The 27,224-nt window shown below is 50.7% G+C and overlaps 1 protein-coding gene across 1 annotated transcript in view; it reads right to left on the bottom strand.

Annotated features, from left to right (window-relative positions):
• The window catches only part of B4GALNT3 (beta-1,4-N-acetyl-galactosaminyltransferase 3), a 30,407-nt gene extending 5,722 nt beyond the window's left edge, over positions 1-24,685 (bottom strand). The window contains exons 1-15 of the mRNA XM_077759027.1: positions 24,493-24,685; positions 19,671-19,774; positions 18,610-18,687; positions 11,241-11,336; positions 10,851-10,941; positions 10,343-10,443; positions 9,790-9,857; positions 8,113-8,191; positions 7,923-7,989; positions 5,906-6,049; positions 5,087-5,196; positions 4,028-4,128; positions 3,636-3,697; positions 2,172-2,964; positions 90-409 (exon numbers count right to left, since the gene is read on the bottom strand). Coding sequence (XP_077615153.1) covers positions 90-409; positions 2,172-2,964; positions 3,636-3,697; positions 4,028-4,128; positions 5,087-5,196; positions 5,906-6,049; positions 7,923-7,989; positions 8,113-8,191; positions 9,790-9,857; positions 10,343-10,443; positions 10,851-10,941; positions 11,241-11,336; positions 18,610-18,687; positions 19,671-19,774; positions 24,493-24,685 — 2,407 coding nt within the window. The remainder of the gene's footprint in view (positions 1-89; positions 410-2,171; positions 2,965-3,635; positions 3,698-4,027; positions 4,129-5,086; positions 5,197-5,905; positions 6,050-7,922; positions 7,990-8,112; positions 8,192-9,789; positions 9,858-10,342; positions 10,444-10,850; positions 10,942-11,240; positions 11,337-18,609; positions 18,688-19,670; positions 19,775-24,492) is intronic.
• Between the last annotated feature and the right edge of the window lie 2,539 nt (positions 24,686-27,224).

The raw sequence follows: 27,224 nt of genomic DNA, 5'->3' as shown, positions 1-27,224 counted from the left end.
TCAAATCAGTGAGCAGAGACCCGGGTGCTCACAGTCACTTTTAGGATCCCCACTCGGCTGATAACGGCCGGGCTCAGCTTGAGGCTCACCAGGCACAACGAAGTGGACCACGGCTCGGTGATTCCAGGAGAAGCCCTGGGGCCAGCACAGCTTGGGCTCTGGGGTCCGGACATTCAAGACATGTCTCCGGCGGTTGTGTGAGCCCCAAACCAGGCCCTGCAGGTTCCGGGCCTCGACCTCTTCCCCACCAGCTGGATCGATGCCCTGCCAGCCTCGTGTGGACACGTACTCGGAGAGCCGCACTGGGCGCTGGCCCCGTTCCAGCAGCTCAAGCTCCAGGAGGTAGCGACCTCCACGTAGCTGGTCCTGGCGCTTCTCCACGTTCACAATTCGCTGCAGCTGGTACTTCCTGCGGCAGAAAGGGTGGGCAGCTTGAGTGACTCCTTCCCTTACTGTGGAGTCACATGGTGTGGTCGAAGCCTGTAAGGCCAGTGGTCTGGAGACCCTGGGTTTTGTGCTGGCAATGCCTTTGGCTATGATGTTTACACCAGGGGGTACCTGGCTGGCTCAGCCAGCAGAGCATACAACTCGATCTCAGGGTTGTGAGTTCAAGCCCCAGGTTGGGTGTAGAGCTTAAGAAAGAAGAAAAGAGAGAGAGAGGGACAGAGAGAAAGAAAGAACAAACGTGTATTACACCAGATGTTGATTGGTTGGCTCAGTATCATTACTCACTAGGAAAATGCAAATCCAAACCATAATGTGATACCATTTCACACCTTTTAGGATGGCTTATTTGCTTAATTAACTAATTAATTTAAATGTTTATTTTGAGAGAGAGTGAGACAGAGAGCAAGTGGGGTAGGGGCAGAGAGAGACAGAGACACAGAATCCAAATCAGGCCTGTCAGCACAGAGCCTGATGCAGGGCTCAAACTCACAAGCTGTAAGATTATGACCTGAGCCAAAGTTGGATGCTTAACCGACTGAGCCTCCCCAGCACCCCTACTTATTTATTTTAAAGTTTATTCATTTACTTTGAGAGAGACAGAGCACACAAGTGGGGGGAGGGGCAGAGAGAGAAGGAGAGAGAATGGCAGAGCCTGATATGGGGCTTCATCCCACGAACTGTGAGACCAAGACATGAGCCGAAATCAAGAGTGGGAGGCTCAACCGACTGAGCCACCTGGGCACCCCCCACTTCAACAGCTATTTTTAAAAAAGGAAGATCACAAGCATTGACAAATATGTATAGAAATTGACACCATTAATGGTAAAATGGTGCAGCTGATTTGGAAAAGAGATTGGCAATTTCTCAAAATGTTAAACAGAGTTACTGTATAACTCAGCAATGCTATTCCTAGGTATATCCCCAAGAGAACTGAAAACATGCTGACACAAAAGTTTGTACAGCTGCGTTCATAGCAGCATTGTATTCATAACAGCCCCACAGTGGAAGCAACCCAAATGTCAATGAACTGATGAACAGATACACAGTCCATGCTATATTCACGCAGTGGAATATTATGCAGCTGTACAAAGGAATGAAGTCCTCGATACATTCTACAACATGGATAAGCTAAGTGTGAGAGCCAGACACAAAAGGCCACATATTACATAATTCCACCTACATGAAATGACTATTACAGGTAAATCTGTAACAGAAGCAAGTCGAGCAGTGGTTGCTCTCAGGGACTGAGAGGAGGGGGAAACAGAAGTCATGCTAACAGGTACAGAATGGCTTTTGCAAGAGATGAAAATGTTAGGAATCATAGTGGTGATGTTTGCACATTATTAATGTACCTAAAAACCACCAAAGGGTACACTCTAAAACTGTGCACTGTAAAATGGTGCATTAACTAGTATGTGAATTCTATCTCCATTAAAAGAATGCTGATTGGTTAAATGAATGCACAAACAAAGGAGTAAGGCCATGCCTTCTGCCCTTGCCCTTCTAGTCTATACCTGGTCTCGTCTCTTTTAGCCTCAGTTTTGCCTGGTGGTGGGACAAAGACCTGACTGATCCAGCTTATTCTCAGGGACAGGGGTTTCCCAGGTGCTTGATCTTCCAGGGAGCCTGCAGCAGGGGACCGTGCTACAGCCCCCAGGTCCCCGCCCCAGGCCAGCTGGCTGCGCGAGCCCCAGCCCTGGCCCCAGAAGAGCCCTTTACCTTACCCCCGGCTCCTCTGGTTGAGCTTCTTCAGGAAGACCCGCGTGACCTCGAGAGCCTCCTGCTCTGGAAGCAGCAGGTTGCCAGACGTGTTACAGTTCAGATCGATCCAGTCGGTCCGCAGGGCTTGGAAGTCCAGGTTCCGAGCACTGAAGGTCTGGTCCCAGTTTACCACTGGGTCAAACATGGGCACGTATTCGAACACCTCACTCATATCCTCTTCCTCTTCCTCTTCTTCCCCCTCTTCTTCTTCCACCTGTCCTTCCTGGCCTGCAGCTACAACCACCTCTTCCTCCCCGGGCCAACCCCTCCTGGGAGCTGGAAGTTCCATCCTGTCCCCCCTTCTCTGCTCTGCAATGTATGTCTCAACTTGATTCAGCCACTGGGATTGCCCTAGCGTCTTCCTGGGGTCGTCACCAGTGGGCCTGGGCCCCTTGACTTGAGGCAGGTCCCCTGCCAGATGCGCAGGGGGCTGCTTTGCAGAGGGAGGGGTCTCTTGGCTGGGCTCAGGGCTGGGTCTTCTCTCCTGCTTCTCTGGGGGCTGGACTGGGACCCCACCGGTCCTCACAGGAAAGGGAGCTGTGGAGTTCCTCTTGGAAAAGGGCGCCAGAGGACCCCCCCAGGACTGAGCCAGGAGTTTCCGCAGGCTTCGGAGACGGTAGTCAGTGACATCCTGCCCAGGGGTAAAGGTAGGCACTGGTTTTCCCTCTGGCATCCTGGCATTCTGGTCATTGGAGTCAAGGGTCTCCTCCACTGCTTCTCCGTACTGGGATTCTTCTAGAAGGCCTTCCTCAAAACCTATTGTTAATAACAACCATTGCTCATATTGGAGTTGCTAACCTTTCCCAAACGAGATACACAAGAACAGAGGTTGATCATCCATATGACACACCAAGGGGTTTCAGATGGGGAAGGCATCCAGGCTCTGCCATTTACTTATTGTGTGACCTTGGGCGAGTTACCAACCTCAACTAACCCATTTATTCCTCTGCATAAAGGGAAAAACAGTCCATCTTCCACAGGGTTGTTGTAAACATGGACTGACGTAAAATACACAAAGTGCCTAGCAGGTGCCTAACATATGTGGGACCCAACAAATGGCCCTGGACATGCCCTAATCCCTCAGGAAGAAAGGCCACAGGGAGACAGCACTTCTCTGTAGCGGGACTTCCCCCGTGACGGGCCAGGGACAGCAATGCCCTCAAGCAGTCCAAGGAATCTCCTCCACGGCTCTAAATCTCCTCCAGCCGACAGCAGCAGGCTATTAAAAATAGTGTCACTTTCTACATGTGCCTTGTATGGAGACGGTAGGAGTACTACTCTTTCCTCCTTTGGGCTGAGGGAGGGGCTGTGTGGTTTGGATTTTAAGTTCCTTGGGGGCTGGGCTGGCATGGTCTGAACTTCCTCCGGAAACAGACCATGGTCACCCCTCCCAGCCTGATCTGGAAGTCTCAGCTGTCACTCTGTACCTGGCTGCTCCGGCTTCTGCTTCTCAGGCTGGTCCACCTTGATGTACTCCTGAAAGCTGAGCCTGCAGGAGGAAGGCAGAGGTAGACTGGCCCCCGGGCCCCTGCAGGCTCATGCGAGAGGTTCTGCCTGAAGCCCCCGCAGCACGGAGTCATGCCTGGGACTAGGGTGCAGGAAGGAGGCTGGGCAAGAGTGTGTGTGTGTGTATGGGGGGGGGGGGGTGTCTGTGTGTGTGTCTGTGGGTCTGTGTGTCTGAGTGTGTGGCGTGTCCAGGAAGGGCCAAGACTCTTTGGCCTGGAAGGACATTTGTGCCCCCTCTGGTCCAGGCGGCTCTACCGAGTCCTGCAGAGCCTGTCCATAAGGTCATTTCCTTACTCCATTCGGCACCACTCACCTGTCTTGGTAGTATGAGTTTTCCTGGTAGAAGCACTTATTGTGGGTCTCCATGTGGGTCAGGCGGGTGTAGTCATTGGGATAAACAAAGGACAGATGAACCTGAAGGCGGAGCAAGAGGCAGCAGGAATAAGAGCCCAGGTTCTCGGTAAGAAATCAGCCAGCCAAGGTGGGACCTGCCCCTGGCCAGGCCCACGCGGGGCTCCTCGGGACTGGCCCTGCTGAGGGGAAGAAGGGCTGCTTTGAGCTCTGAATGAAAACATCTGTTATGCAGACCGGGTTCCATCCCACTCTTCAGGTCTCATCTCCTGGGCTCTCTGGACAAATGTAAGCCGTGATTCAAGCTTCCGGGAGCACACGTACCTCATCTCCTACTTCAGCTCCTTCTCCGCAGCTGCAGCCAGGACCACTGTCTCCCCCTTCTGCCATCTCATCCTCTCCTGCAACCTCTAAACCTTTCCCTGCAACGTCCCAGAGCCCTGGAACGTTTCCCTTTGGCTACTCACTCCACTGCTTTCTGCCCCTCTTAAATAGCTTACGGCAATGTCACCAACAACTTTCTCAGTTAGACCCCACCCATTCTCTGACCTGGGGGAGGGGTTCTAATCATCTCTAGTCCTGGACATATAGCGTGCATTCTGCCTCTACGGTTTCTACCCAGGCTATAGGCTCTCTAGAGCTAACCTCCCTCCACGGTTCACTTTCCCCCAGTGCCTTTTCTATGAATTTATTAACTACCGCTGGCTCATAGCTCAGTAGGACAGACCCAGGCAGGACAGTAATACATGGCCCAAGGAGCAGAGAATATAGGAAGCATCAGGCCGGCCCACTTCACATCACCATCACTGTTGGAGAGTTGGTGTGGGGGGCTTCCTAACGCAGAGCCTTACAGGGTGGCCCCCTGGGCGAGAGGCAAGCGGGAATGTGAGGGCTCCCCGCCCAGGGACCCGTGAGGCCGTCCTGTCTGCTGCTATGCGGCATGGCGAGGAGGAAGAGTCAGCCCCAGCACTCTTCCATCGCAGCCACAGGTCCTACCCCGCTGCCCAGCCCCAAGACTTACGAAGCGGAGTCCCTGGTAGCGCTGGAGGGGGATCCCATCCACCAGGTAGCTGGGTTTGTAGGGACAATCAGGCAGGACATGGCGGAGATGGGCCTTGGGAATCAGAGGCACTAAGGACAGGAAGGGAAGAGGGGTGAGGGCCGAGGCCTCCACTCTGAGAAGGTACCTTTTTGTATTTGCTTGTGGTAGTGGTGGGCACAGTCCAGGCCCATCAGCTGAGGTTGCCAAACCAAGGCTGGCACCACTTTCTGGGGCGGATGCATTCAAGGAGCACCCTGGAGGCCAAGGATTCAGACGCGGTCCCTGGCTCAAGGCACAGCATGGCACTGGGACTGCTGTACTGGGCTATCCTAGGTAAAGGTTTAGAAACATCCAAGAGGCCACCAAGCCCCCCCCCCCCCCACTACAGTGGGCGATTTCCTCCCAGTTGTCATGGGACTTGGTCATCTTTTCAAATGTAAATGCTCGTCAATCCCAGCACCTTGGTGGGAACAGATTTCTCTCACTGGATTCAAAGAGCTGGGACCCCACAAGGAACTGTGATGTGTGGGATAGTGGAGGCATGCACAGGGGGTTTCTGGGCTCTAGTTCTATGTCCTGTCCTGGGGGGTGGCAACACATGTTGGTTCTGTAATGATACCTATATATTTTGTGTACTTTTCTGTGTGCATGTTATATTGTACACTACATGGGGAAGAAAAGACTCTCTGGCTTTTGGGATACCATGGTAGAAGTGACAAGTCTCCCGAGTCTCCTCTCACTAAACCTGGCAGCGTATGGTTCCCAGGCTGGATGACAAGGATGCGGCCGAGGCCTTACCTTGATAGAGGGTGTCCCGAGGGTCCGGCCGCAGCATGTCTGCAAGGGGCTGCTCATCTCTGGGAAGAGAGTCTGGGGAGCCCACGTGGCTGGCTGCTGTCTGAGGGATGTGGCCCACGTCATCCATCCTTAGAACTGTCTCATCTGGGCCCAGGAAGAAAAGAACAGAAAGCAGCCATGAGTCCTGGAGCAAACCAAAGCCAGGCCCCTGCCCCTCTGAGGGACCGAGAGGAGGCTGAGAACAGGCTTCTGCGTCCCCCAGGGACAGTACAGGGTGTGTGAGACCCCTCTCCCCCGTTAGCCCCGCCCCCGCACAAGTTGTGGGTTCAGCTACTGAACTCCCTTTGACCCACTCCACCAGTCCTATGGCAGGCACACACCACAGTCTTGTGTAAAGGGGGAAAAGACAACTTTCTGCTGGAAATTTGTCACTGTGAGTATGCTTCATTTATTTAACAAACGCGTCTACAGCATTTACTAAATAACAAAACAGGTACTATTCTAAGCATTCAATATCAGAGCATTCAATCTTTATAAGCACCATAAGATTTATGTACTTAATTGTTCCTATTTCATAGACAAGGAGCTCTGGCAAAGAGAATCTAAGTCATTTGCAGAAGATCACACGGCTGATTAAGTGGCAAAGTTGGATCTGAATGTAGGCTGTGGAGTCTCGGTCTCAGATGGATCATCAGTGCCCACCGCGGGGAGGGCGCCCCCGCCCGCATTCTGCGCAGCCCCACTCATTGTCTCCTGGTATTTTCTCTCTTTTGTTTTAATTTTGAGAGAGAGAGACAGAGAGAGAGAGAGAGAGAGAGGGCACAGAGTTGGGGCAGAGAATGAGGGAAAGAGAGAGAATCCCAGGGAGGCTCCACGCTGTCAGCACAGAGCCTGAGTAGGGGCTTAAACTCACAAAACCATGGGATCATGACCTGAGTCGAAACCAAGAGTCAGATACCTAACTGACCGAGGCTCCCAGGCGCTCCGTCCTCCGGGTACTGTCATCTCCAAGTGGGCCAGGCCTACTCCTTCCCTTTTCTCACCGCCCTGGGGACAGGTTGCTTGTCCCTGCTCCCTGCCTCGTGGATTCATTTGTCCTCAGCCCCACATAGAGCTCTCCTCTACACCCAAGGCTGGGTGCCTCTTGCTCATCTCACTAGTTTCTCCCCTGAACTTTGCTATGGGCCTCTTTCTTCTCAGTTCACACTGCATCTGTGGATTCTAGCTCTCCCTTCTTCCTCCTGCAGCAGTGCAGCAGCTCACAGCCTGCCCCTCTGCCTTGACCTTGTGGCTTCTTGCTGTGCTCCCCAGCAACCTTCTCCCACCTGCCTTGCCCATTCCACACTGCCCGCCCTGTCCGGTGAACCCAGGCCTCCCTGGCCCATCCCCACCCTGCCCTCCTCTCTCAGACATTTTCCACTGCCTTCCCAGTCTCCTCCCGGCACCTGGCTTGTCCTTCGTCCCTGAGGGTTCTGGCCCTGCCTGCTCTTTCTACACCCAGGCCCACATGGCCCCACCCGCCCGGCGATTTCTCAGTGGGGCCTGCGGATAGGAGTCTTGCTGAGGAAATCATGAACAATTCACAGTACAACTGAAGAGTCCATTCACTGCAAATTTAAAGCAGGTGACAAAGTTTTTTCAGCTCTGGTCATGGCTTTGCAAAGAACCATGGTCCCCTCATCTGTGAAACAGGAAACTGGCCTCACTCAGAGGTTTCTCATCTGGAGTGAGCCTCATGCTCTCTGGATGCTCTTGAAATTACACCCAAAATACTGTGTGTGGATTGATAAGGACATTTTTCCAGGGTAAGAAGGTCACAGCGAGCTTCCAGCAGGTTCTCAAAGGAGTCCGTGTCCCCTGAGAGTTCAGGACCTCTGACCTTAGGGTCCCTTTAAGTTCTGTTTCTTGTTCTGAGCTCCCTTCACACCCATCTTCCAAGCACCTTGAGCCTTAGCCCGCACTCCTCCCTGACCGAATCCCCCCGTGGACTGAGCCCCACGTGTTGGCACCTACTCACTTGTGAAGAGGGACAGGGAAGGGGAGTCAATAATGCTGAACTTGGCTCCAGGGTCATCCTGTCGCCACTGGAAGGGAGAGAAGGCAGATGCAGGGGGTTGGAGGCAGCTGGGTTTTGAAACGGTTCAAGGGACAAGGGGCGAGGAGTGGTTCAGGGCTGAGCTAGGAGGGGAGAGCCGCAGAGGCCTCACCGCGACTTCCACGTGATCGGTGCCCTCGTCATTCTGCTTGTGCAGCACCTCGAAGTAGTACCTCTGCGAGGCTGCCAGGCTGTGGGGAGAGAAGAGACACGAGGCTTTCTTCTTGGGCCCTGCAGCCACCCCTCCGGCCACTCTTCTGCCGTCCATGCCAGCTCCCGCCTGGCTCCTGCCCCCCAGATTTTCTCCTTGCCCTTCTCTCTTTGTTCCCAGAATCCCAGGAACTTGGCTTTCAATGCTGGCCTGGAGTCCCCACGCTACCGCCTACCCACAGAGTGACCTCAGTTTTCCCTTCTGTAAGATGGTGGTAATAACAGGCCATACATCATAGGATAATCATGAGAATCAAAGGAAATACAGATCTCCCTCAACTTCTGATGGGATTACATCCTGATTAACCCATTGTAGGTTGAAAATATTGGAAGTCAAAATGCATTTAATACACCTAACCTACCGAACAATATAGCCCACCTCAAACGCGCTCAGAACACTTGCCTTAGCCTACAGCTGGGCAAGGTCATCTGTCACAAAGCCTATTTATAATGAAGTGTTGAATATCCCACGTAAGTTAGTGAATGGAAGTGAAAAGCAGCATGGTTGTAAGGGTACAGGATATAAGTCTATTGGCTGTTGACCCTGCGAATGTGTGGCTGACTGGGAGCCGAGGCTCACGGCCACTGCCCAGCATCATGAGACAGTATTGTACCCCGTATCACTGAATAAAGATCCAAATTCAAAATCTGAAGTATGGTTTCCACTGAAGGCACATCAGTTTTGCAACATCGTAAAGTTGCAAAATCTTAAGTCTGGTCATCTGTAATAACAGAGTTGATACTATGTGCTAGGCATTGTTCTAAGAGCTTCATGTATACTCACTCACTTAATTCTTGTTTACAGATGAGAACACTGAGGCACAGAAATATTGGCTGACTGCACAAGGTCACCAAGGCAGTAAGCAGTGGAGCTGGTGGGCCCAGGCAGTCCTGCTTTGGGGTCCATGACATGAGCTGATACACCCGCTACACATGTAAAGTGTTCGCCACAGAGACTGGCACCCAGAGAGCGCTCTTGACAAGCTAGACTGTCTTACTGTCATCAATGCCGCTATAATCACCATCAGGCCGATAGTGTTCCCGTCTGTCCGTGCCGGCCACCAGGTGGCACTGTGAAGTTGGGCTAAGTCCCCCTGCCAGCATGTTAAAGCAACTCCAGCCACTACTGGCGAGGAACGGCCTTGATTCCCCTCTAGTCTAACAAGGGATTGCTGCCGATGAGGAACTTTCTGCAGCCCAGGCATAGCAGCCGGTGTCCAGGCTGTACAGCTGCGGACATTTCCAAGGATGGGGCAAATGGGCAGGGCCGGGACTGGGAGAAGAGGGACCTATTTTGTTTTTCAGTCCTGAGTGTCACTTAGATAGCTGTGTGACTTTCATTAAGGGACACCCCTCTCTGAGCCTCAGTAAAATAGGGAAGGATGGACCAAATAGTTTCTCAGTCAAAGACTTCATCTACCAGAACGCAGGAGTGCCTAGGCACACTGAGCTCCGGAATAGGGAAGGCTGGATAGTGGGAGGGTGCGACTAGGCTCCTTGACTGATCTGGCCTCAGTGGTCTAGATGGCTGGGTTTTTTCTGCCGCTCACTCACAGGAATGTCATGAGACTCTACTCACCTCACTGGCTTGGAAATCTGACTCCGAAATTTCCCAAACTCTCCAGGGGCAGTCCACTCTTTTCCAGTCTAGAGGTGTGGGGAGAGTGGAAAGAGAAGAAAGGAGGAAGACAAAGGAATGAAAAAAGGGAGGCGGTGAGTGAAGAGACAAGGAGATGGAGAGGAAAGAAGAGGAGGACGAGGGGAGAGAAAACAGGAGAGGTAAGGGGAGTGACAGATGCCCCATGCCCCAGGCAAAAGCACCTCCGCCCTTCCTAGAGGGTCCTGAGCAGTCAGACCCCAGGTGTGCCTCCTCGGCACCATGCTAAGGAGGCTGGAGCCCAACAGGGGCAGCCCAGACTAACTCCTTACTCCTCCCCAGTTGACACCTCAGTTTGTCCCTTTGTAAAATGGGGCAGGGGTGAGAGGGAAGATGCTTCCTTCCCAAACCTTCTTCCATGGTGGTTACACCAGAAAGATTAATGGTAATGAGGGGTCCCTGCTGCAGGCAGGTGCCTCTTCCATGGCCTGGCTCCTGGGCCCAGTGGAGAGCTCTGGGGCTGGGCTGACCCTACCTTGCCCACACTGGCCAGCAGCTGAAGGCCTGACACCTGGTCGTCACGGCTCAGCCAGAACTCAGCGTTGTCATCTGCAGCAATGGCAAACTGGATCTTCCCTGGGCAGTGGGGGAGAAAGTTTCCAGACGAGAGCAAGAAGGGCATTAGCATAACAGGCCAAAAGCTTGTTTTATGTCTTTGCGATTATATTCTCTTCAGGGGACTTGGTGCTACGGCTTCTCTCTATACAAAGTGGGGGTTTCTCATCCTAGGAGACCCCGTGAGGATGGAGAAGACTCACAGGGAGAGCCAAACTATTCCAGACTCTGCAAATCAGGGAGAAAAGTGGCAGCCGGGGGCACTGGATGAGACCTCGTGGGGACTAAATTCCCCCCCGCTCCAGTGATGGACTAATGAGATCCAGGCAGCCTAGTGTGGACTTCTCAGCTACAGGCTTATGTTCTCTGGGTACCATAAAGATCCGGGCGCAGGAAGCAGGAGTAGGGGACTGTGGGGCTGGCCTCACCATCGGTGAAGGGGTGCAGGTAGCCAAAGATGCGAAGGCCATAGTTGGTCCATTTGGGGGACACAGCCAGTTTCCTCAGAGTGGTGCGAATCTATACCAAGAAAGGGGAGGGAAACCGTTATCCAGAAGAGGGAAGAGGAAGCTGAAGAAATTGGTCCACTTGGGGCTGGTGGGAAGACCAGGGGAGAGGGAGGCAGAAGGGACTGGGGTGCAAGGGATGGAAGCAAGGGTAATAACTGGACAGAAGAAAAGAGGCCCCAAGATATAAAGGAAAGAAAGTGAACCAGAGAAGAAGCCAGGAAAGATGGAGACAGAAGATAGGGGGAGATGAGACACAGGAGTGGGAGGGGAGGGGGGAGGGGAAGAGAGGCACATCTGACAAACACTCACATGGGGGTACAGTGGGAAGTGGAGGTTCCTCCTGAGCTGCTGAATAGAACTGCCACACCAGTCTTCAAACACATGCAGGTTGGCACGGCCCTGGAACTGTACGGGGCACAGAAGCAGGCGGGTGAGTGGGAGTGCCCTCAAACCTGTCCCATTCCGTGGCTTGAGGTGGCACTGGCCACCACGGCCCCAGTCCGTGGTCCTCTCACTACTGAAGGTCATGGTCCACTTCAATCCCATCCCATCCTTGACACCCACAGCTTCTTTCTGGAACCTCCATCCCCATTGCCTGGCCCTGAGGCCTGGGGCTGTTTTTCTGGCCATCCTTGTGTGCACGCACGCACACGCGCACACACAGTCCAAGCTCTTTCTATGCAGGAAGGGGGCTGGTTTGCATTCCCCAGGCAAGGGGGAGTAATAGCCATGACAGAAAGGCATAGATGACAGAAAGAACTGGAAGGAGGCGCCAAGCTGGGATTTCAGCTAAAGACTTGCTCTCCTCCCCTCCCCTCTCCCTTCTGCTTAATAGTAAGCTCCACAGCTGTCCGCTGGTGAAACCTTATCTACCCAGTAGTCTTCACGCTTCTGGCTCCCCTTGTGGGGAAGCAGCTGGGAAAACGCTGCAGGAGGTCTTCGGGGCCCCATCCCGGCAGGATGCCGCTGCCCACTGCTCCCTCAGGAGCTGGAAGCCTCTGGCTCTGCCCAGGCCTCTCCTGGCATAACTACCCAGGTGCCCAGACTTGGGCAAGCCTGGGAAGGTAGGAGCAGAGGAAGTATGCTCTCTCCTCCTAGGGAGCGGCATGGGTGGCGGGAGCAGAGACTGAGCCTGGAGGCTGGCAGCACAGGGTCCCCTTCGGAAGAGAGGGCCTTAGAGCTGGTGCTCTGAGTGGGCGGAAGGGCTGGGAGTTTAAGTGGGGAGGGGAAGCATGGGGATCTTGTCCCGATTTATCCTGACAAAGAGTTTCAGATTACCCCATCTCAGCAATTTTCTCCTCCCCCTCCTCCAGAGCTTAATCTCCAGGTTGTGGGAGGTGGGGCCTCAATTACTCTATACAAACAGGCCCTGCCCTTCCCTCTCCACCGAGGCCCATCAGATATCAAAATGTGAGCTGCCCTTAGGAAAACAGAGGAGGAAGGGACATCCAGACTGAAGCTGGGATAAAAGGAAGTGGCACATGGTCTTCAGCAAGTGATCTGGAGGGAGGGATGGTGTGGGGAGAGCCCTGCACACCAATGCCGAATATGTGAGGTGCAGGCACTGAGGAAACACTACCCCCCAGCCAGACCCAGAAGGGACCCAAGAGAGCTCCCTGTCTGGTCAGCAGCCTGGCCCTCCCTGGGCACACTGGCCTGGTCAAAGCTAAGAGCGCAGGACCTTGGGAAGCAGCCATCACTCTGGGGAATAGAAGTGGGGAGGCTGGGATGGGTGGGAGAGAGAATGTGGGCTGGGTAGGTGGGGGGCGGGTTAAGCTTCTTGGAAGGAAAGAATGGGGACATTGTGCTACTTCTGGGGAAATTCCTTAAGTCCAGTTTACAAGACTCAGTTGTCTCCTACCAATGACCTCCTCTCGGCCCCTCCCTGAGAGGCTTTCAGGGCAGTGCACTGAGATCCACAGCGAAATGTGGAGGGAGGGCATGCCACCAGAGTAATCTGTTGTGCTCAGCCAGGGGCCAGAGGTGGGGGGTGGGGGGAGGACCAGGCAGGGAATGAGGGAAACAGCGGAGAAGGAAGGATTTGGGCTGCTGGCCCACCTCCCTCTCAGGGCCCTGCTTGCTATCTAGCAAGGTAGCCCGGGATGCTGCAGGCAATGGAAGGCGGGGCAGGTGGGGTGTGGAAGAGGTCTGACCCTCTCCTGAGCATGAAGGCAGCCCTCACGCCACGCTTCACCCACTCTAAAGCTGTAGGTGGGGGCCTCTGAGGGATCAGTGGGCGCCATCTTTCTCCCCGGGCCCAGCTTGGCAACCCCACCAGGATTTGTCTCTCCAAATTTTGGAGACTTTGACTCCAGCTCATCAGCACCGCCTTTTGGCCCCTTGCTCCACTGCCCAGCAGGGGCTGAGGCCCAGGGAAGGACACCGCTTACCCTCTATCACCATGGTATGTCCACGCTAATGACAGATTCAGAACTTCCAGTTACAAGCAGTGAAGAAACTATCTGTAGGAATCCTCTCATTTTAGAGGTGAGAATACTGAGGCCTGAGAAAACTGAGGCACACTGACTCCCCCCCACACACAGCAATTACCCTTGTGGAAGTGGGGAGGGGGTGTCTGGGAGGAAGGACGCAGGAGGGTAAGGCCAGCCTGGTGGGCCCTCCCACAGGACTGCCGCCGTCTTCCACTCCCACAGCTCTGCCTCTGCCTGGCCTCACTGGGCTTGCCAGGCCTGCAGCGGAGCCTCCTAACCGGATGGAAGCTTCTCTCCCTCCACTGATTCTGCACGCTGCCTGCATGACGGCCTTTCTAAAGCACAGATCTGATTGTGTCACTCGCTGCTTCAAACCTCAGAAGGCTCCCTAAAGGCTCCAGAACAGAACCTCACCCTGGCACGTGAGATCTTTTCATGGACTGACCTATCTTCCCAGGCCTCACCTCACGCCACTCCCTGTCACACACCTACCTCCACCCACACCCAACGCCTCCACCTCTCCATGCCTTTACAAATACTATTTCCTGGTTGGAAGGCCTTTTCCTTTCTCCCCCACCTGGCAAACTCTGGTTTATCCTTCTCTGACTTCTTCAGGGAGAGTTAACAGCTTCCCTCCCGGGTGTTCCCAGAACATCTTAATCATTTGAATGAACAACTGCTTGGAGAAGCTAAGCCTGGAACCATATGCTCCCTCATTTATTCTGTAAGCACTGAACGGCTGCTTTGCGGCAGTTAGAGATGAAAAGAGGTGTGGTCCTCCCAGGAAAGAGATGAGTTAGCAAATGGCGTCACTTGTGCCAGGGGCTATAGCAGAGATGTCAGATGAACATGGCATGAAGGCAGGAGTGGTCACCTCCACCCCCAGGAGAGGCGGGAGTCGGCCCCAGGACGTACAGTCGAGAATGGAGAAATAAAGTGCAGCACTTACACACAATGCAATATTACTCAGCAATAAAGAGAAATGGAGTACTGATACATGCTACAGCAAGGATGAACTTAAAAACATCATGCTAAGGGAAAGAAGCCAGACATAAACCGTCACATTACATGATTCCATTTATATGAAATGTCCAGAACAGGCAAACTTAGAGAGACATAAAGTAAATTATTGTTCGCCGAGTTCTGGGTGGCAGGAGGGTGGTGGGGGCGATGGCTCATGAGTATGGAGTTTCTCTCTGTGGTGATGAAAATGCTCTACACTGATTGTGATGGGCTCTGCATAGTGATGCACTCAATGAATATACTGAAAGCTATTGAATTACACACTTCAAATGGGTCAACTACATGGTATTTAATTTATATCTCAATAAAACTTACAAAAAAAAAAAAAGGGTAAGCCTGAGAAGAGGATTCTGGGTCTCTGCCCTCTCCTCAAGGGACACCAGCTCTCCGGAGCCAGCATGGCCTGACCCTAGGGAAACACTGACTTGCTTTGATCTTATTTTGTATTCACCAAATTTCTTTCTTGTAACTATTTTGGTTTTCCAGACAAAGCATCCTGAGTATCAGACAGTGTTTTAGTCAATGGAACCATCTACTGACGTACATGAATTAATTGTCATTGAGGCTTGTTCATTAGTGGGGTTTGTTATTTAGAGTCTTAGGATTTGGGCTGACATGAGTCAGTTTTTGAGGGCAGTTACCCCGTGAAGCCCCACTCTGCACTGGCTGCTCTGATGCTTTCTGACACATACCCTCTATGGCGGCTTTCCTTTCAAGAGTGACTTCTGGCCTCAGAGAGCCTGTGCTGCTGGCTAAAAACTAGCTCACCTTCTGAGCAGGACCATGTCAGAGTGATGCCACCTTGAGTAAGTGAGAGAGTTAACCCCTCTCTGACCCATTACTTGGAAAAGGGGGATAATAGTATGACCTGACAGCTTGAGACAGCAATGACACGTATTGTTAACCTGAGAATTTCCTGCCGAAACCATATGTTAAAAGGCAGATGACAGGAAAGGAAACGGGAACAGAGCAGTCCCTGTGGTTAACTGGGAAAGAGCTGGAACCACCATGCAGCTCTGAGACCAACTGCAGATGTTAGTTATTGAGCCCCCCCTCCCTTTTTTTTTTTGAGAGAGAGAACAAGAGCAGGTGTGAGCTGGGGGTAGGGCTGAGGGAGAGGGAGAGAGAATCATAAGCGGGCTCCATGCTCAGCATGGAACCTGATGTGGGGCTTGATCCCACAACTGTGAGATCATGACCTGAGCAGAAGTCAAGAGTTGGATGCTTAGCCAACTGAGTTACCCAGGTGCCCCAGTTATTTAACCTTTTTTTTTAGAGGATTATTTTAAAAGCTTATTTATTTATTTTGAGAGAGAGAGAGAGTGTGTGTGTGAGCAGGGGAGGGGCAGAGAGAGAGGGAGAGGGGGAATCCCCGCAGGCTCCACACTGTCAGCAGAGACCCCGAAGTAGGGCTCAAACTGATGAACCATCAGATCAAGACCTGAGCAGAAATCAAGAGTTGGATGCTTAACTGACTGGGCCACCCAGGCACCCCAGTTATTTTACCTTTTAACAAAGGCCTTGTTTTCCTGTTGGTAAAATAAGATGACTGGATTAGTGATTCCCAGAAAATCCATGAAGACTGTAATGAGGATCTTGCAAGATTTTTTTGTTTTGTTTTGTTTGGTTTGGTTTTTTTTTGTAAAGCTACTTTTAATATAAAAAAAAAAGTTCATGGAGTTCTGGCATTTACCACCAAAAGACCATACACACTTACTAAAAGATCAATTATTTATTTAAAAAATTAATCCTGAGGGCAACTGGGTGGCTTAGTCAGTTGGGCATCTGGCTTTTGATTTTGGCTCAGGTCATGGTCTCAGGGTTGTGGGATTGAGCCCCACAGCAGGCTCTGCACTGTGCATGAAGCCTGCTTGAGATTCTCTCTGTCTCTCTCTCTCTCTCTCTCTCCTTCTTTCCTGCCATTGCTCAATCTCTTTCTCTTTAAAATAAAAATAAATTTTAAAAATTAAATAAAAAGTTAATTCTATTTTAATCACTATTTACTATTCACTGTTTTAATTTCATATATATATTTATATCTCCATCCTTGATTGACCAAAAAAGTAGGGACATTAATGATTAATAAAGGCAGAATGTGGGGTGCCTGGGTGGCTCAGTTGGTTAAGTGTCCAGCTCTTAGTTTCAGCTCAGGTCATGATCTCATGGCTTTGTGGGTTCAAGCCCATACTGAGCTCTGTGCTGGCAGTGAGGACCCTGCTTGGGATTCTCTCTCCCTCTCTCTCTACCCCTCCTCTGCTTGTGCTGTCTCTTTCAAAATAAATAAATAAGCTTTAAAAAAAAAAAGAAAATTTTTAAAAATGCAGAATGTATGTTAGGGTGCTTGGGTGGCTCAGTTGGTTAAGCCTCTAACTCTTGATTTCAGCTCATGTCATGGTCTCATGGTTTGTGGGACTGAACCGGAGTCAGGCTCTGCACAGACAGCATGGAGCCTACTTGGGATTCTCAATCTCCCTCTCTCTCTGCCCCTCCCCCCACTTGTCTGCTCTCTCTCAAAATAAATAAATGTGTAAAAAAATAAATGCAGAAATGTTATGTAGTCATAATCTTTCAAAATAATTGGTTCATTGGGGCACATGGGTGGCTTAGTCGGTTAAGTATCTGACTTTGGCTCAGGTCATGATCTCACGGTTTGTGAGTTCGAGCCCTGCGAGGCACTCTGTGCTGACAGCTCAGAGCCTGGAGCCTGATTCACATTCTGTGTCTCCTCTTTCTCTGCTCCTCCCTTGCTGGCTCTCTCTCTTTCCCTCTCTCTCTCTCTCTCTCAAAAAAGAAATAAAGATTTTAAAAAATTTTTAAGAAAATAATTGGTTCATTAAGCAAAATGATCCTAACTGTCCTCAAAGGATTGAAGGCTGGATCATTGGATCAATGTTCTTTAAGGGCCTCTCTTTTCAAAGTACTGTCTCCAGGTGGGGCGGGATATAATCACCTGATGACATCACCCAGTACAGGTGTGCCACTTTGTAATCCATCCTCTCTCAGGGCTTTAAACAGAGGTAGTTTCATGGGTAGAAAACCTAACATCACATTTAGCATGATACTGCCTCCTTCACTCCTGCCCTGCAGCAAATGGGTGGATCATAAATAAAATCACCCAGGCAGAAGAGATCAATCTGTGATAGGTATGGATAAAGACAACGGGCTGGTCAATACCACCCAGCCAAGAGAAGTAATCCATGTCCACGGGTCTTGGAACTAAAAGGCACTGGGGATAGGAACTCCCAAAGTACCTTCCACCATGGAGTTTTGGCATAAGCATTTTCTCAAGGGAGTCTTGAGCATGTTAATTAACTTTCCTAAGCTTCAGTTTATTTACCAAAAAAAAAGAAAAAAAGAAACTATCAGATCCTATATAAGTGAAAGGCATGCCAACAACTCATTTACACGTTTAACCACTTCCTATAAAAGTTTTCTAGGGGCGCCTGGGTGGCTCAGTTGGTTAAGCATTCAACTCTTGGTTTCGGATCAGGTCATGATCTCAGGGTCATGAGACTGAGCCCTGTGTCGGGCTCCGCACTGAGCACGGAGCCTCCTTAAGATTCTCTCTCTGCCCCTCTCTCCCTCTCATGCTTTTGGAAAAAAAAAGAGAAAAAGTTTTCTGAAGCAGTTTTCTAGAGTATGATCCTTAGAACACTAGTTTCATAGAATATTAAGAGATGTTTCATGGGAAAAAAAACAAGTCAGAGGCAAATAATTTTAGTACCTGCTGAGCTACACCAAGTTAAACAGATCACTGCAGAACTTCTCAGAACCTTTCATGTGCTAATATGTATTTCCAAGAAGTAGATGTAGTATGTAGTTTATGAGCCTTATAACAACGGACTCCTTTCTTTCTGGGATACCTAATAGAACTTAACTAGTCTGCACAGCTTGGGAAGCCTATCTTTAAGGCTGATATGGGTGTGAAAGTCATGTAACTTTCCTGAGGCTTGTTTATCTCACCTATAAAATGAGGATAATGATAGTACCTTACAGGGTCATAAAGCTGATATGGGATATGCAAAAACCAGCACATAGTAGGCTCAAAGCAAATGTTCTTCTCTAAAGGAAGAAAACTAATGAGCCTGGAGCCTTCCCTTTTTCACCCCAAATTAGATGAAAAATTTTAATAGTAACTGCTAGAAGAAAATTTCCTATGGTCTCTGCTGGAATTACCTGTGAAAACTACTTTTTGACCATCTCCAAGAGCAAGAGTCCCTTACCTCTGAGAGCCAGGGGACGGGCTTATTCCACTTCAGGTAGCTGCTGTTAGGGCTCCCACCTCGCTCAGAGTCTTGGTCCTGGCAGAAGAGTAAGAATGAACTTGGTGGGAATATTAGGGCGAGAATAGGATTTGGGGCCCCTTGAAAGCACCCAGGGGGAAGCAGAGGGCCAGGAGACACAGTCCCTGTTCCTAGGAAGCTTATCAACATAAGGGACACTCTCATTTATTATTCACACTATATCCCTCAAAATTACACTTCCTTAGTCTCCTAAGGTTCTTTTACTTTCTTGAATGTTCTGTCTTTCCCATATGGAAAAAAAAAATTCTAACTAGATCAGTCTCCTGATCATGCCTTCGTCTTCCTCTATATCCCCCCAGGACTCTGCCCAGGTCGTCACTCATTTGTCCTAATAAGTAGAAGCCCATTGGGGGTATCTCAGCCCTTCCCTACCCACTGTACAGGTCCATGGGTTCAGTCTGGTTCTGATCCAGCCTTTGAGATCCATGTCTTTTCTAGGCTCAGAAGCCCAACCTTAGGGTTCCAGACTGAATAAGACCCCAGTTTCCCTAAATCCACCCAGAGCTGCTCCTGCCTCCCTAGGGATCACTGCCCCAAGAAACACTATAGCAAAAATGCTCCATTACAAATCTGTCCCCTGGCCATTTGCGGCTAGATATGATGGCTACCTCAACATCTCTGACTCTTAGTAGTGAGTGTCTGGGATTGTCACTAAGGCACCAGCCTAGTCTTCATGCCAATGAGAGGCAGGGCGTGCTGGTTCTGCCTTAAGCCTTCTGCCACTATTGGAGACAAAGGCCACATGCCTGGAGCCGTTCAATTCTGGGCATCTTGAGCTGTGAGGAAAGCTCTGAGGAGGGTAGTAGGATGGACAGCTCTACCCTCTCAGCAAATAAGATCAGACCACAATCCCAGGAACTCCTTTCCTTGGCCTCTGTTACTACTGAAAAGTAGAGGTTTCCCTTAAGGCTATAAGGGCAAGGACAGATGAGAACTCATGTTAATGCAGAGCAGGGAAAATGGGGTGCCCTGCCACACACCTTGAAGCCCAGCCTCTGGGGATGATAAAACTGGAGATTTGGATCCACAGCTGGAATGTTCCTGTTGGCCAGAGCCTTGGCTAGTTCTCTCCAGCTGCCGTATCCTGTGGAAAGGAAAGAGGGAAAGAAGCAAGGTCAACATAACCTGAAGACCTCATGGGTCTGTGAGGTTTGGGGAGAATAGGAGAGGTAAGCTTCTTCTCTTCTACTGCGACTCACACCTCTTCAGGTGGTGGGCATGAAGTGGAGGCTGAGGCAGGGGGGTGGGAGTGGGGGTAGGGAGATAGTTATTACCTATCAATAGGTCAATAGGGCAGAGAGAGAGGGGAAATGAGCTCCTATCACATTAAAATTTGCTGTCTTCCATAATCAGAGAAGGAGCCAGGTCAGGTGAAATGGAACACTGTCCGTTTGTCCATGCAGTGTGTCCAGCACTATAGGCTGCCTCTTCCCCAGTTGCCTCTTGAGACTGATTTCTCCCAGAAGCCGCTGTGGGAGAATGGTTGTAAAAGGCAGTGGAAATAAGCTAGCTCCTGCATGGGTTCCCTTTCCAGCTCAGTCCCTTTCCTCCAGGCCCAGGGAGATAGCAGGGCTGTGTAGTTGGTGGGGAGGCCCTCCCCTCAGCCCACTATTATCACTGAGCTGCTAGATGGAACCAGAGCTGGGAAGGCAGGAAAGGGTGGGCCAGGACTTGGTATGTGTCAAACAAATTTATAAACTGCTGGAGAGAGAAGATTGGAGGCCTCCTACTCCTATGCTGATCTGGAAGCTCGTGTCTACACTCTAAAGGATCTGCAACTGGTTGGCTAACACACATCTGGGAAGGCTAAAATCCAAACTGGGTGAAAATGAGGGGGAACAGGACACTGTTGGGGAGCAAGCAAGGAGTCAAGGAGCAAAGAGCTGTGCTAAGGGAGAGGGTGTGGAAGAATGAGGGTTCAGTGGATCAGCACTGGGGGATCAGAGCCTCCCCACATGACATGGAGATCACTTGGGCATGACTGCCAGACTCTGAATATGTGAAACCAAACCACTGCTGGCCATGAACCCAAATCATAGACTATCAAGAGCTAACAAAGGCTTTCAAGATCATCTGGTCACCATTTCAGGTGAGGAAAATGAGATGCCAGCTGGTCAAATGACTTCTCTAGGCTCACTCACCAAACAAAACAAGGCTAAGACTGGAACTCAAGCATTCAGATTCCCACTGGGCTACTACTCTCTCTCCAACAGCTCCATCCAGACGCTCCCAGACACTGCAGTGGGTGCTGTGCAAAAGGAGTTAAGACTTACGGTCCCTGACCCCTGGGAGTCAATAGGTGGCCCAAAGCAGAAGGGTCATAGGAAGCCCTATGTGAGCACCAGTAGAGATAGAGCCAACCAGACAGAGAGGAAAGAGCACAATCTATGAATGTGGGTCGGCAGAAGGTGGACATCAACATTTTGCCTGAGTGTTTATGTAATTGACTCTAGCAGGGAGATTGTGGGGAGGGGTGGGAGGAGATTACATTTATGTTTGGTGTGGCCTTTTGGGATCTCGTGAGATAGGCCAGGTCTGATTACCCCCATTTTACAGATGGGGAAAGAGCAGCTCAGAGCTTAAAGTCACAGAGTTAGGTTTTTTTTTTTTAATTAATTAATTTTGAAAGAGAGAGACACCGAGAGTGGGGGACCAACAGAGAGGGGGAGAGAGAGAGAATCTCAAGCAGGCTTTGCACTATCAGTGCGGAGGCTAATGCGCGGCTCAAATCCACAAACCATGAGATCATGACATGACCGGAGCTAAAGTCAGACACTTAACCAACGGAGCCACCAGGGTGTCCCCAGAGTTAGTTGTTTTGAAGCCAGGATCAGAACAGAGAGCCTCCCTGTCTCGAAAGCCAGCATTTTCTCATCCTGCCTACATTTTCTCCTGTGGGCACTTTTTGGCACAGACACTGAGAGTCCCAGGGCAGAGGCCTCAGCCTGGGATCTGTGCCTTGGGGTTTCTGTACAGACATTAAACCTCTGCTCATGTTATGTTTATGGGGACTTCGGCAGGTTTATCCCTCTGCCATCAAGGTCTCTCCTGTTTCCATGGCTGGCCAGCTGGCAGTAGGGAACAGGTGAGTCTCATTCAGTGCAGGGGGATTTTTCTGAGGAAGCAAGTTTCTGGGGCCAGCGAAGTGAGGTGAGGCTGTGGGAGGGAGGAAGAGAAAGAATGCTCCCAGACCTACACCCTACATTTCTGGATGAGCTCAGGAGAGAGCTGTTTGTTCATCTGTTAATCCCAACTCAGACACCACTAATCTAAGAGCCCGATCCCTAGCCAAGCCCAAGGAGCGGCTGGCGAGTGGTTGGGGCGCTCCAGTGCCTGGGTGGGGAGTGAGTCACACTGTGGGGAGAGGTGGGCAGGCTCTGCCTCGCTTCTGCCTCTGAACGATTGGGTCATCTCTTCCTTGACTTTGTTCTTAGAATGAAAAGTCATCTACCTCTGGACAAAGTTGTGAGGAAATACTAATAAAAGCAGTACTTCCCCTATTGATGCGGGTTGTAGTATGTCTCACATACACATCCTTTCTCAGACTAGTTTTCAATTCCAGAAAATTCTCTGACTCTTGGAAGTCACACCAAAGGTGAGACAACTTAACCTGAAGTCTGTAAACTATCACTACGGGTCTTTGGCATGCCCTGTCCTGGCATTTGCTGGGAAGTGGTAAAGACTCCTTGACCAAATTTTGGACAGGCTCCTTTGAGTCCTCCTTTTGAATAGGCCTCCTTCTTGGGCCCTGACCTTGCTGGCCCTGCTCAGTGTTGAGGAAGAATCCTGTTAAGTCTTTTGTTGTTGTTGAGACGGGGGTACACGAGAGCGAGGGAGGGACAGAGGGAGAGACAGAGAGAGAGAGAGGGAGAGAGAGAGAATCCCAAGCAAGCTCCATGCCAGGCTCAAGCTGGATGTGGGGCTCAATAGCATGACCATGAGATCATGACCGGAGCCGAAACAGAGTCAGACGCTTAACCAATTAAGCGACCCAGGCACCCCAAGAATCCCATTAAAGTCTTTTTAGCAGGAATTCCCCCACTTTTGATATCCAATCATCCCTGATACCGATCAATTTCTCATCTCCCACCCTTGACACATAAGTCTTCAGTCTGCCTTTAGCAAGACCCCCCTAACCTGATGTCTGCCCCTTAGTAATTTTCTACCCCCACCCCCTCACTCTGCATGCTGGCTATAAGTCCCCAGCTGCCTCTGTTTGGAATTGAGTTCAGTTCTCTCCTGAGATCTCTTTCCTATATCGTGACAGTACTGAATAAAATCTGCCTTTATCACCTTTAGTGTCTGGCTCTAATTCTCTGTAAAAGGTAAGAGGTGGTTCCCTCAGTGAACAAGGACAAATCCACTGGGGGAGAGGAGCCACCTCCTCCACTCAGCAAGGTTAAACCCAATCAGGCCTTGCCCCTACTTACAGGTGTTGGCATGGCTTTGAGATGCTTAGAGACGAAGGCAGTCAACAAACAGCCTAGACTTTAGTACGCTCAGGAGTAGAAAATTCCCTTGGCTGACTTCAGAGTACAGGAGAAAGACAAGCAAGGCTCTGGGGTCACACCCAATTGTCTACCACTTATAAATGGTGACTGCTTATGCAAGTAATCTGACACACAGTAAGTACTCAACAAGCATTCCTTCCTCAGTGAGTTTGGGGTTTTGGATCTGGGAGTCAGGTACGAGTTCAAGCCCCTTGACAATTTTGTAAACTGCGGATGGCCAGTATTCTTTCACTCTCTTCTCTCTTTGCTTACTGACCAGAGAAGCAAGCAGGCTGTGAGCCGGCAGGGACTCAGTGGTAGCAGAATAATGGATAACACTTCTCTGTTTCCTGAATATGACTTTCTGCTCCCCGCCCACTGCCCATCCATCCCCCCGTTAACATCCACCGAGTGCATACCAGGCACTGGGCGGTGTGCTGGCCATTTGGCAATCCCTCTCCCTGTGCCTTTGCCTCTGTATTAGCCCTGCCAGCGGATACCCAGGCATTGCTTAGCCCCCTGGGGGAACTTGGAGCTAAAGAATGTGCTGATTTAACTACTGACACTTGTCACTTGCCCTCTGATAAGTGAACTCCTCCTGCTCCTGGCCAGACCGCTCCTCCCAAGGTGCCAGCTGCCAGGGCCTGTTTCCCCTGCAACAGGTGTCACATTTGTGCCAGGAGACAGACACCCTGATCTCAGGTGACAGACAAAGCACCACCATGGGCCTCACATTCTGCCCTCACAAAGCTGGGCTATCAAATTCACCATCAGCTGGAATTTTGCCAATATCCCCCTTCTGTGCAACACGAACTCTTCAAAGGCCTGAAGACGATCATGTTGGCTCTTTGAAGAAACTATGGGATGCATAGATCCCTTGCTGCTTTTTTCAAAGACTGTCACGTCTATTATTTCACTGCATCCTCACAACCTCCCTGTGGACTACTGTCCTCTCCGTTTTAGAGATGAAGCAACAGAAACAGAGAGGTGAAGTCATTAGTCCATGGTCACATAGTGAATAATCCACATAAAGGACTTAGTACCTGGAACATAATGAGCAATAATCAGGCTGCAGTTTATTATTTTATTATCCATCACAATGCTGTAGATCCAAAACTTGCGTTCATTTCTCCTAACCTCTGGGCTGACTCTCTTGGCAAAAGGTCATATGGACAACAGGGACATTTACACCAGGAAGAAAGGAAGTCCCTCGCTGCTCAGACAGATTTTGGATAGATTTTGAAAGTAGAGCTGACAGGCCTTGCTCATGGATCGGATATGAGGAATCAAGAATGACTTGAAGACTTCGGACCTGGGCAGTTAGAAGGGCGGAGTTGCCGTGTGCTAAAGGCGAGCTTAGGCCAGGGTGTCAGCAGGAGGTGGAGCTGAGAGTAATGTCTGAAAGAGCAGCGGAAACACTGGGGGGCAGGCAGGGCCAATGGAGACAGGATTTCTGAAGCTCCATCTCCAGCCTTGGGCAGGGCGCCACCAAAAAGGTCTAGCATGTTCCCGGAACTTACACACTGTTTTAAGAGGGGAACACTGACTCCTGGAGGGGAGTGGAAAGGTGGGGCTGAAGGAAAGAGCCAGGAGGGCTGGTCCCACGGGCTCCACCAGATGCAAAGGGCCCCAAGATCCAGGATGAATGCAGCCAATTTGCTTAGATGCCCAGCGCCTGTAGAGAGAAGGTGATGAAATCCAGAGAACAAGAGGTTGCCAAGGGAATAAGAGGTCATGACACCCAGGGCACAGTTCCATAAATGCCAGCAACCAGCACCGAGTCCTAGGACAAAAAGAGCAAGACTGTAGCTCTGACCTTGGAGTGCACTTGAGAGCCAGTCACGTGTCCTCAGCAGAATAAAGCTGCTATGGCTAGAAGCCAGCAGGGCCTGGAGCCCACCAGAAACTTGCAGGGGCACAGTCAGGGATGAAACCAGGGATTGTCACCTGGGAGGGAGTCCCTAAGGCCGACACAAAGCTCCAGCGGCAGAGACAGAGCTGTGAGGCTTAACCTTTCCTTTCCAGCCCAGGACACCATGATGCAAGAGAGCTTATTATTAATGTAACCTTATGTGGGAAGGTTAACATTTATGTGGGAAGCATATATACACACATATACTTGTATTAAGTGAAATATAGAATATTTTCTTTAATACAAGCTTACAGGAAAGCAAGGTTTAGAGGCTAAAAATCTTGCTGAAACTCAGGTAGTGAAAGAGGCCAGTATCTGAACCAAGGACAAAAGCCTGTGTCTTTAATTCCACTAGTCTCTATTTTTTTAGTGTTTTATTTATTTCTGAGAGAAAGAGAGAGACAGCATGAGCAGGGGAGGGTCAGAGAGAGAGGGAGACACAGAATCTGAAGCAGCTTCCAGGCTCTGAGCTAGCTGTCAGCACAGAGCCCAACACAGGGCTCGAACCCACGAACTGTGAGATTGTGACCTGAGCCGAAGTCGGATGCTTAGCCGACTGAGCCACGCAGGCGCCCCTCCACTAGTCTCTATTGAATACACTTGAGAATTTCCATCCACCTCCACCATCATCACCTGGTATCAGGCACTCATTTAGTCACCGAACCATCCCCTCCCTAATTACCTCCGCCTCACCACCCCCACCTGCCAACCCCCCCCAGACTATTTCCTTCCTCTTTCTAACACAGCTACTAACACCTCTCCATATAAGCCAAAGAAAAGCAAGAGGGAGTGTGGAGATCCACGTATCCCCAAACAACAGAGAACTGGACATGAATGCATCTGCCCATAAGCCTGCTCCCTCTTCCTGGTTTCTGAGCTCCTTCCTTCCCAACACGAGGAAAAACAATCCAGCTTTGTGTCTGTGAGCAGGGGTTGGCCCAGAGGAAGATTACAAGTGGTTTGCTCAGTCTGTCTCACTCTCCCTCACAGCACAGGTGTGTGCCGGGGGTGGGGAGGGGCAGGTAATGAGGAGAGGAGCGAGGTGGGGTTCCAGTGTCTCCCTAGCTCCTCTCTGATGAGCAGATAGGTACGGGGAGGGCCCTGATGAGGCTCTTCCCCCGCTGCCCCATACCTCCACCGGCACACTGCTGCTGCTTAGAGCCGAGCTCAGGAACCAGAACAGCCAGCTGCTCCCAAGTTTCCTGCCAAGCTAGCACCTGAGCGGCTGTAATGGTTTTGGCTGCTGGCAGGCCAAGGCTTGCCAGCAAGATGCAAGGGACTGTACCTACTGCCCTGCTGGGTGCCACCTAAAGGGGGGGTGTGTGCAAAAGAAGGCATCAGAGCTGTGCCAAATATGTGCTTGTATATTTCAGCTCTGTTGTCAGTACTTCCTGTTCACTCAAACACCCAGGTTCAAGCACAAAACTTTAAGGGGGTAGATGAGGAGAGAGATAGAGTGGGAAAATGCACTTTCTATTATGCTGCCGCTGCTCTGGGAATGTAGAATCTGTCTGCACACAGCCCAGCCCATAACTTTCCATTCCCCAAGCCATGGGTTTCATTGGTAGAGGCCCCAGAAGGTTTGGCCAGGTCCCAAGGCACCTCTAGAATATCATCATCATTATTACAAAACAAAAACAAAACCCCCCACAATATTGAAGCCCCCACTTGCTAGTCAGTGTCAACAGGGCAATTACAGCCACAAACAACAGTTCTGTCCAGGAGGAATTTGGACTGAAGGCCCTTGATGAAATGGGATGGTTTCAGGAAAACCTAGAGGTAGCAGGGTAAGAGGTATCCAGGACGTCTAAGACTGGCCCAAGCCAACTGATGAGGTGTTTTCATCCTCTGGTGGACCTAGACAAGGACCCCTTAGGTAGTTTTAGGATTCCTCAGATTGTGACAGAAGCCACTAGGCTTGTCGTTTCCAGTCTTCTTTCTGGATGGGGACACAGACAAGCTTCTGAACATGCAGGAAAATGTGGGACAATCCTTTCCCTTCCTGGAATCTTTCAAAGAGGAAGTTCATGGTGCTTAAGAGTAAGCAATTAGCAGGCTGGGAAAGAGTGAATAAATGAATCAGTGAACCAACAAATCACCAGGCATGTATTGAGCACTTGTTGTATACTCAG

Source organism: Crocuta crocuta, unplaced genomic scaffold, assembly GCF_008692635.1.
Source record: "Crocuta crocuta isolate KB4526 unplaced genomic scaffold, BGI_CrCroc_1.0 scaffold72, whole genome shotgun sequence".
Lineage (NCBI taxonomy): Eukaryota > Metazoa > Chordata > Mammalia > Carnivora > Hyaenidae > Crocuta > Crocuta crocuta.
The sequence above is the reverse complement of the archived record's forward strand: the minus strand, read 5'-3'. Positions and strand labels throughout refer to the sequence as shown.